Source organism: Egretta garzetta, unplaced genomic scaffold (assembly GCF_000687185.1).
Source record: "Egretta garzetta isolate BGI_Z169 unplaced genomic scaffold, ASM68718v1 scaffold434, whole genome shotgun sequence".
NCBI lineage: Eukaryota > Metazoa > Chordata > Aves > Pelecaniformes > Ardeidae > Egretta > Egretta garzetta.
The window spans coordinates 593,855-604,250 of NW_009259584.1; the positions used below are offsets into that span (position 1 = coordinate 593,855).

Below are 10,396 nucleotides of genomic sequence, written 5' to 3' on the forward strand. Positions count from 1 at the left end.
CGGTAACAATCTCCTAAGCAAACTGTTACAAGCAGTGCCAAAGCAAAGGTGCATCTTCCGATTTGAAATATTTCATTTTAAGAGCTCTAGTAAGTTGCAAATAAGGATACTCACAAAAAATGGAGAATTATTTGGCTTTGATGCTTCGGTATTTGCAGCAATCTGTTAAAACTGGAAGACAATTTTAGCAGCTTTCTTAGTGTATGTAAGGGAAGGCAGTTTATAAAGCAAAAAATTTTGAGTATTTCACATTATAATAAAGGAACGGGTCGTTATTATTGTCTGACTTGGGTCAAACAGTTCTTGGTGTAGTGGTTGCTATGAAAAAAATATTTAGATCTAGATTGGAAGAACAAATCAGTGTAGCAGGCAGTCTTTTGGTTATAAGGGGAGAACTTCAAATCTGGCAATTTATTCTATGCTGTTTTGGAAAGTTAGATCTGCAAAAAGCCTACTACTTTGACAAAGCCAGGAAGGCATTAAAATCCCTCTACGTCTGGCTTTCCTTTGTGGGGAAAATGTGATTTTAACTCAGATTAGCCCCAAAGATTCAAGAAATTCCTCATTGCTGCATATTAGGCTCAGCTACTCACAGGCTGTCTCCACGTTCTATTTTTCCGTAATTCCAGAGACCTTGGCATTTTTCCACAACATAACTGTCAGAGAGTGCGCAGGAAGATAACAACTGGGTGAACAGAACCCTGCTACTGGGACAGCAGATTTCCAAGAGCTGATGCTGAGAAACTGTGGCACATTTAGTAAATATTTAGAGAACTTCTGCTCAGGAAGATGCTAAGAATAGTAAACAATTTTATCAGGCCCTCCAGTTTTCAGCAGCACAATACATGTCATCCTTCCTTGCAAGTAGGTTATATACGTTTGGGAAACCAAGTGACATGGGTTACTCTTCCTCTACAAGAAAACCCATGTTACTTTCTCAGAATGTTGTCAGAACCCAAGAGATTTGTACTTCTGTAATTATCTGGTGCAATCCTGATCAAAATCATATCCTATTCAGAGCAGGAAGGTAGCCTGTTGCCTATGGAAGATTGCCAGAAGACAGCAAAATGGCAGAGGCTTCAACGTCCCATTGGCGAGTGCCCTGCGAAGCTCGGCTGGGCATGGTTCCGGAGGGGACAGCTGAGGTTGATGGGCTGGTGGCTCCTGCTCTTCTGCAAAAGGGCCGTTTCCCTCTGTTTGGCATCAGCAGACTCGCTGTACCTAACTTTACAGAGTTTTCTCTCTAGGTCTGCCATAATTCTGTGCTTTTTTAATATCTGCCTTCCCTGCAGGATGAAAAGCAGCCTCTCATTCATGTGATAGCAAAATTTGCTTTTGCCTGAGACTCTTTTAAGCTGACTCTGAATAATATTTTCTTTTTTTCCTCCTGTATATCTCTGAAGCATTGATTGTTCCATCTGAAAGAGGTGGCAGGTGTCCAGGGTAACAAGAGATTTAACATCTGGGTGATCACGATGAGGAATGTTTTTACTGCCTAGGTGTCTTGTTGAGTAGCAACTAGTCTTGTGATTGGGACTAATTGTCAGCAGTGCAGGAGGAAACCAGCTCTGCCTGGCTTTCATCGCATAAAATCATCCCACTAATCCCACTTGCTTTCAATAAAATCTTTTTGTAGCTGAAGAGCTATTGAAACTGAATTCAGAAGGGGGTTCTCAAAAGCAAACTGTTCCTGTGGCTTCTTTCTGTAGGTCCCATAGTAAGGTGGTTTGATTTCTACTTCAGCGATTTGCTTGCATCCAACTTTTTTTTTTTTGGTCATCTTTCTCTAAGGAAATCTCTTTCGCTGTGCATGTGATGATCTGACTTTATTTGTGACTTCTGTTATCCCTGGTAGACTACAGGGATGCCTAGGTTATTTGGGCATAAAACCAGCAACATTTAAAGTTGATTCTTATAAAACAATGTGGTGTGTTTGTTCAGCAGCACAAATACTTGCAGGAATATGAGATCTGCCCTCTTCTGTTTTAAATCAATTTCACAGTCTTGATCCTTATTATTTAAGGTGTCCCCAGACTCAGGATTTCCTAAGGGCTGGCTAATACTCTGCTGAAAGCTCTTGTCAATAACAGCAGACTTTTAGCACAACTTTTCACGGTAATGATAAAACATAATTTAATATACATGAAAACTATAATTTTAAAGCATTATTCAGGAACAATCAGCCATAATAACTGGAAGTCGAATTCTACAACTGCTTCAAACTTTGAATAACAGTATTTCCAAGTATGTTATCTGTTATCTAATGTTATCTAATGAAAGAGTAATAATATAAGCAAGTTATGGTAAGAAATTGAGTAGAAAAAGCGATGGAACAACTTACATTGCATAACTTAGTGATTTTTTTAAAAATCGTTGTGAAGAACTAGCTAGTAGATAACACTACTCGCCACTGGAGAGGAAATTTAAATTGATATTAAGGATGTCAGAAAGTATGGAGGAACTGGCACCAGAAGAGACTGCAAATTTGAGTGGCAAGAGCAATGATTAAACTCAAACAGATCAAATTGAAATACAATTTCGTATGTTCCATAGGTTGGATTCCTAATAATCCTTAGTAGTTTAATACTGACATGTTATGATTCTTGCCCTGTGTCAGCATGTTTAATGGCAATGACAGTTGAATCTGATGGACAAATAAATCTTAAGTCTAAATAAGCGATACCTGAACTCAAAGTGAAAAGAGCTGGAGTAAACATGAACTTTACATAGCACCTGGAAAAGCACTTGCAAAATCATCTGTATGAAGAAGGAAGCTGAACAAAAAAAAAAAAAAAAGAGAATAGACAAATAATCTTCTCGTGTAACCTGTGAATGATGATAGTAAAGCTATGAGTAAGAAGCTTGATGAGTTGTCAAATTTATGTCAACTGAAGGTGCTTGTTCAGTGTTTGAAATTGTAGGTTTTCAATATCTAAACCAGACACACAGTTGTTATTTCCAGCTTACCTGGTGAATGTTCAAATTGAAAGTCCATCAAAATATGGACAGATATCAAAATGCTTTCAGTAGAGAAAGTCTTGGAAATATTTGATGTAATAAATGGTATAACTTACTACAAAAGCTACATCTGGGTTCACCAAGTTATTATGGCTGAAGTTATCAAAAAAAGATAACCTAAGGCAAAACTGTTACTTCTGAACTTTTTGCATGTAGGGGGAAATGTGAAATGCTGGTGGGATCTAGAAATAAACCAAAATCCTTCACTATTCTAGTGGAGAGGGCTGGTTTAGATTCTAATTCAATTAGATGTAATGTGCAGCATAATTTGTATCTGTTACAGGCTACCTACACTACCCTAATTTGGGAATGTCTGTCTTCTGAAGGAAACCCGGATCCAGCGTATTGATTCGCACCAATTCCAATGCAAAGTTTATGTTGCATGAGTAGTCTCAGCTTGAAAGATAAAACAGTAATTACCAACCTCTGAAAACATCAGAGGTTCAACGTAGAGAAAAGCGAATATTGGCATTGGGGTAGCAACTCGGTATACCTGTCCTGGTCATCGCTTGCAACCGATTTGGCTCTGTTTAGTTCAGGGAATCCCTTCTCTCTTTTTCCTCTCTTGGCCTTATGAGTAGGCTGTACATCTTTGAAAAAAATACTTAAAAATAGCAGAATGATTTAGAAACAGTTTTCTGGAATACATGAACATAGACAGATAATGCCTTGTCATATTTGCAGTTAATCCACTGCATCATTGCAGTAAGCTCTAAAGGATCAGCTGCTTGTTTGCCTGACAAGTTCTTCTCACTCTTTTCAAAATAATCTATTACAATCCAGTTTCTATAACATAATTTCTATTGAGGAGAGGCATAGCAGGATACCACTAAGGATCAGTAAGTTCAGCAGTCAAGAATGGATTCCCCTCCACCTAGCCTCTTAAAGTATTGGCCCTGTAGAGACATTCTGCTAATAAGGAAAATAGAACACGAACATTTTAATTTGGATTATGTTAGACTATAGGATCTTCAAGGAAGGCAGTTTCTATTAGTGGATCACCTGCTTCAAGGAGGATCCATCCTGCTGGTTCAAAATCGGGATCATGCGGATCACAGGCAGAGAACCGTTAGTGCTAGTTTAAAATTATCAGTTCATCGTAGCAGTATCTTTTTTTCTCTTTGAACAATTAAAACTTTATCATATTGCAGCAGTAGAAACTGGAGTTCTCTAATCCAGGCATCTACCTCTGGATAAAGGTTTTGGTTAATTAGAGTTGGGATTTTTTGTTAATGCAGTTTTCATTTAAACTTAATCATTCCAGAAAGTGAGGTTTAATTTTTGGGGGAAATAGACCACTGCCTTGTTAAGTCTTGCTGTTCTTTGGTTAAGGAGATCCAGCACTTGCCAGTTTGTAAAGCAAAGTCCTGCAATTTTACAGGCAGAAACGTGTGTGGGAGGAACCAACAGACCAGACTAGAGGCAGACAGTACCAAAGGATTTTAAGTTTGAAGTACTCGCTTATGAAGCCTGGAATGGAACAAAAATCCCAAATTGTTCTGTTTTCTTCTTCTTCCCGAAAACAGCTGTACAACCCCCTCGCAGGTTTGCTCCACGTAGAGGATCCTGGTCTGTTGTTGTTAACATTAGGTAGTTAAACCAGCAGAGGTCTATGCTGCGGCTCTGAAGGTCTAAATGATTCATACTGTGGGTAAATATGATCCCACATGGAGGAATTTCAGACTTTGTAGGTGATGTATTTTTTATCTTTGCTCTGGGCAGCACACTGCCAGGTGCCTTACCTTAAACAGACGTTAACGTCCGAAGTCCCAGGCTCAAACAGCAGGAAACGCAGGTTACCCATCCCGGGTAACATCGGGTCTGATTCAGTACGTTGCTTTATTTGATTTGGGTGGCTCAGACTACTCGATTTCAATTTCTAGCTTTTTCGCAAAGACCTCGTATTCAAAAAAACCTGAAATTGCAATCCGGTATTCATAAAACATTTTCAGTAATTAAAAAGTGTGTATATTTCTTTGAGCAGCGCATTTTAAAATGCTTTTACGTGGTGCTTGAATTTTGGACTCTAGATGGTTTGATACAACACAGATGCAGAGTGATTAAAAGGATTGAGGTTGAAGCAGGCAGCTCTCCGTCCTTTGGATTCTAATGTAATAAACTTTTTTTCCTGAAATATCAGGACTTCGGAGGTGTCTTTGCTGATCTTTGGCAGTCAGACTGTTACGTTTTATTTTGGGGCTGAGTGCCTGTCCATTAGCCTGCTTCCTCATCTGGACCTATTATTTTCTTCTTTTGTTCAGTATGGAGAAACTGAATATCTAGAAGATAACTCATTTGTTTCCTTCCCCTCCCCCTTCCCGTCCTCCCCTTGTGGTATTTTTAGGTTGGAGAATTAATGTTTAACAATGAAAGAAAACAAAATCTGAAATCAACTGTGATGTATTATAGAATCATAGAATCGTTTAGGTTGGAAAAGACCTTTAAGATCATCAAGTCCAACCGTTAACCTGACCATGCCATCCCACCAATAAACCATGTCCCTAAGCACCTCGTCTACCCATCTTTTAAATACCTCCAGAGACGGGGGCTTGACCGCTTCCCTGGGCAGCCCATTCCAGAGCCTGACAACCCTTTCAGTAAAAAAATTTTTCCTAATGTCCAACCTAAACCTGCCCTGGCACAACTTGAGGCCATTTCCCCTCGTCCTATCGCCCATTGCCAGGGAGAAGAGACCAACACCCACCCGGCTACAGCCTCCTGTCGGGCAGTTGTAGAGGGCGATCAGGTCTCCCCTCAGCCTCCTCCTCTCCAGGCTGAACAACCCCAGCTCCCTCAGCCGCTCCTCGTAAGACTTGTGCTCCAGACCCCTCACCAGCTTTGTTGCTCTCCCCTGGACATGCTCCAGCAACGCAACGTCTTTCTTGTGATTGTGTTGATAGTAATAGAATTGTGCAGCATTGCTTACATTATTCTAACAAGCTAGGAATGTTTTAGAAAGGACAAAGCCTAGAAAATTACTTTTTGACAGTTGGGATCCGTATGTGAACAAAGCCAGCAGAAGAACATCAGCCTCGCCGTATTTAATGCATGTTCAGCGGTGGTGGTTTGCAGTAAGCCGCTAATGAATTCTTCAATAGTCCCAGTAATGTAATTTTTTTAATATTCCTTTTTTTATTGTTGTTTTCATGCAGGTTACCATGAAAGCCAAACAGCTGAAGGATTCTGTTACATATACACCAGGTGTGTGCTACTCGAGCCTCACGGATGCTTATAGAGCACTGTATTTGGATTATGGCCATGCAAATGCAGTGCATTTTGTACCTTTCAGGGTACGCTTTGCAGAGAGACTTTTGCAACCTTGCCTGCCTTTGAGCAAAGAGACAAACCGATGGGTGTTCTGAGGGAATGTGTCCTCCCAGACTTTCTTACTCCGTTTATTGAGGGGTTTGTTCATTTGTTCACCCTGTTCTGTTTGTTTGTATCAATGTGGTAATTTACTAGTACTTCACAAATACCAGATAAGCTCATAACGGGCAAAGTTCATTGCTTCATAGCAAATACCCCAATTTCTCAATAAGCATTTTCCTTAAGCTCTTAATCCAGAAGAGCTTTTTCTCCTCTCTGCACTATTCTGGGTACCTTTTATTTGCTGGCAAGTCCCTGCTTGTTTGTGGGGTTTTTTTTTTAGATCTGTAACACCAATATTTCTAACAGGTATCATTAGGCTCTCCGAGCTTAAAACGCTGGCCCAGAATTCCAAGAATGTCAAAGTCAATGTGAATTTGCCAGACCACATAATCACACAGCGAGAAAGGGAGGAGGAAGAGGAGGAGGAGGAGGGGAACTACGATCACATGGCAGAGCAGCTGGATGTCCAAATAGATCAAAAGGAGACCATTGCAAGTGAAACTAGACACCGCAAACGAAAAATTACCAAAGCACCTGAAGTGACTCTGCCAGCAATGAAAGAGGTACCAGAAGAGAAGGGCAGAGGAAGACGCCAGAAGGATTTTGATAACACTGAGCAAGAGGAAGAGAGTGATGATGAGAACAGAAAACGAGAGAAAAGCCGTGCCCCAGAAGAACTGTGGACTCAGAATCAACAGAAACTTCTTGAAATGGCCTTGCAGCAGTATCCGAAGGGAACATCAGATCGCTGGGATAAAATAGCAAAATGTGTTCCTGGAAAAAGCAAGGTACACTTAGTTTTGTTTGAACTATGGTATAAAGTTGAGGGGAAACATATTTTCTACCAGTTTATGATTACCTTAAGAACCGAGGATCCATGCAGAAAGGTGAGGTCTTTACCTAGCCCACCAGTCCAGACACAATCGACCTAAAGAGCATTACGGTCATGTTTGTTGTTTCTATTTAAAATATATTTTCACTTAATTCGGCTTGTTTGATCTATTACAGAAAATGTTGAAATATCTCCTGTTTCATTTAAAATTGCTACCTCTCCTCTGCCTGTCAGATCTTCAATTGCAGGATAAATTAGATTTTAAAACCAAATTTTGATTCAAAGTTAGTAACCAAATGTCGGTGAGCTGCTTCACTTACACTTTTACAATGCCTTTCTCAACCCATCTCAATGAACAAACAAAATAAATAACCCCTAATAAGTAATCTGCAAGTGTTACATGCTCAATGATCTGTCTAGCTGATGTTCTTTTTGTCAGTACAATTGTTTTAAAAGTGTTTGTTGTCATTGATACAGCTGGTCTGTGTTAGATGCCAAAATAGTTGTAATAAATTGGTGTTGCTTGCTTCCATCATTGTAGCTGCAGAAAATCCTAATTCTGTTTGTGCCAAAACAAAAAAAAAGACCCCCCCAAAAAAAAACCTCACACAACCCCCAGAACCTAGCTCTTCTGGAATGAGGTAGCACATATAGAGTTGAAGCAATATTAAGATATCAGACTTTTAATTAACACTTCTGTTTTTCCTTTTAGGAGGAGTGTATAGCAAGATACAAGTTGCTTGTTGAACTGGTACAAAAGAAAAAAATGGCTAAAAGCTGAATGTTCTGAGCGGGAGAGATGCAGCTCATCTTTGTCAGAATGGGGTTTTAAATCTCATGTGCAGGAAACTGCATTTTTGTACCTCAGTATTTCTATACGTCATGTGCCTTAGTAAAAGAAAATACCAATAAATCTTCTACCATCTGACCCAAGTATTTTGTGTGTTGAGGAACGAAGGTGCGTTTTTGTGTTGGAGAGCTGCTTATGCAGGTGTGTGAGAGCAGTGTCTTAAAAATCAGCGGCCCTTCACACTGGATTGGGTAGGTTTGCAGCTAGTGACCATACAGACCACAAAGAATTCTAAATGTTGTTTTGAAAATGAGAATTGATCTGAAACTGTTAAGCAAGGACGAGGGTAAAGGAGCTCTGCACTCAAGATGCTTTTTTCTTTCTTGCAGCTATAAATAGAAGACAGTATGCTTACGAGCATGTCTGCTGCTACGTGACATGTCTACTCCTTCTAACGGTATTTTGGGATAAGCAGCATTTCTAACCTTAACTTCCACGTACTTCCATTATATGCACCTGCAATACCAATTCTGCAGGGTAAGACACAGGGACAGTCCTTTGGTGAAGCTGAAATGGGCAAGAACACTGAAGGCCTCTAATTAAGATTTATAAGAAGGCACATACTTCATAACCAGTTTTTAGGTACAGGATAGGATGTAAAAGCTAACGTTATTGGGCTAAGAGTTCTCATATTGGGGCGGGGCGGGGGGTGTTATACCCTGTTTGATTTTATATTTAAAGAATAGTTAATAAGGGTTACTATTCCTTACTTGCCGTTTGGTTTTTCGTAATTTTGGGAAAGTTATAGAAAGCTTAAAATGCCGGAATAAAGGGTACTTAATGGGCTGTAAATCATCCAGAGATACATCAGAGCAGCGATCCCAGTCTTTTGCAAGAAACTTTAAGGGCTTGCATTTTTAGAGAATTATTCACCACTCAAATTCTGATTTAACACCAGGATTCTAATGAGGTTTTGAGCTTTAATGAAAAATTTAAATGAAAAATGAGACAGCCTTGTACCTGAACTCAAAATCGGAGCTTGGTGGCTGAAAACCTCCATTGGCTTTCGACCATTTAGACCGTTGATTTTTTCCCCGGAAACCGTTTGCCAATTGTGTCGCTTCTCACAGATCAGCATTTCACAAAATTTCATTCCATAAAACTTTAAGGGAGAAATATTTAGGGAAGATCCAGTGTTCCTTATGTGTTCCTTACCAAGGGGAACATTTTTTTTTTTTGGTCATATATAAAAAATTAATCTTAGTAGAAAGAACTTCACTAGACACAAAATAATGCATCTGAATTTTGTTTCACCGAGGACTTCACAGGTTCGCTGCATTGGAAACGGGACATATTTAGAAGCTGTGCTATGATCTGCGTGTGCTAACTGATCAAACAGTAATTCCGTGCTACTAATGCACCTGTGAAGGGAGAGTCTTAAGTGAGAACAAGTGAGATGATATTTTCAAGCGGTATCAGGAAATCTTAACTGTAAAAGGGTGTTAGTCATCCAGAACACTCAAAGATAGATGACTGTAGCTGTAAAGCAAAAAGTAATTGAAATGGCTACAAAGAAAAGCTGCTAAAATGGTGAATTGGTGAAAATTAACTTGGCAGAGCATTGACAGGGCTGGGGTAGAAGAACACGAGCGAATGGAGATGTATTGTTCGTGGAAAAAATTGACCAGTAATGGGACTATTTCTGCTGTTTCAAAAAAAGAAAGCAAGTAATGGGAGAGTGTAGCCTGTGAGGATGAGTGAGTGAGGTGCTTCCCTTCCCACTCTGGGTGTACAAGGCTTCACCTGGAACAGCGTGCCCAGTTTGGTGTAGCACACTTCAAGGAAGATGTAGCTGATCCAGAGGAGAGCCAAGAGAATGACCCAGAGTCTACAACGCCTCACTTGCCCAGGAAGGGCAGAAGGAGTTCTTGCTATTTAGAATCAAAGACTTGTTTAGGTTGGTTGGAAAAGACCTTTAAGGTCATCAAGTCCAACCATTAACGCTACACCAGAGAGAGAGAGAGGTCTTCAGGTGTGTGAAAGGGGACCTTTGCGCTTGCGTGAGCAATTAATACAGAACTGCTGCGTGTCCGTTGTGGCTGTGAAGACTAATAACGGGCTCACTGTGGAGCGAGTAATTAGATACTGGGGAAAAAAAAATCCAGTGGCAAATGTAATAATGACTTGGGGGGACTCTGAGACCCTTATCAGTAGAAGTCTTTAAAAACTTGACATGTGTGTATGTGAGAACCGGCTCAAGGCTCGCCTTGTTGTGGATGTGGCAGTAATGCCGTACCACCTGCCCGACACCTGCGGCCTCTCGGGACCCCCTCGGCCTCCCGGATGGGAGACAAAGGAAGAAGGACGAGCACCACGTACTGGTAAGA

The 10,396-nt window shown here is 40.3% G+C and overlaps 1 protein-coding gene across 1 annotated transcript in view; it reads left to right on the top strand.

The window, feature by feature from the left end:
- Positions 1–8,142, top strand: part of DNAJC1 (DnaJ heat shock protein family (Hsp40) member C1) — a 73,433-nt gene extending 65,291 nt beyond the window's left edge. The window contains exons 10-12 of the mRNA XM_035893253.1: positions 6,171–6,219; positions 6,694–7,175; positions 7,932–8,142. Of these exons, the coding sequence (XP_035749146.1) occupies positions 6,171–6,219; positions 6,694–7,175; positions 7,932–8,000 (600 nt within the window). The 3' untranslated portion in view covers positions 8,001–8,142. The remainder of the gene's footprint in view (positions 1–6,170; positions 6,220–6,693; positions 7,176–7,931) is intronic.
- Positions 8,143–10,396: the final 2,254 nt, after the last annotated feature.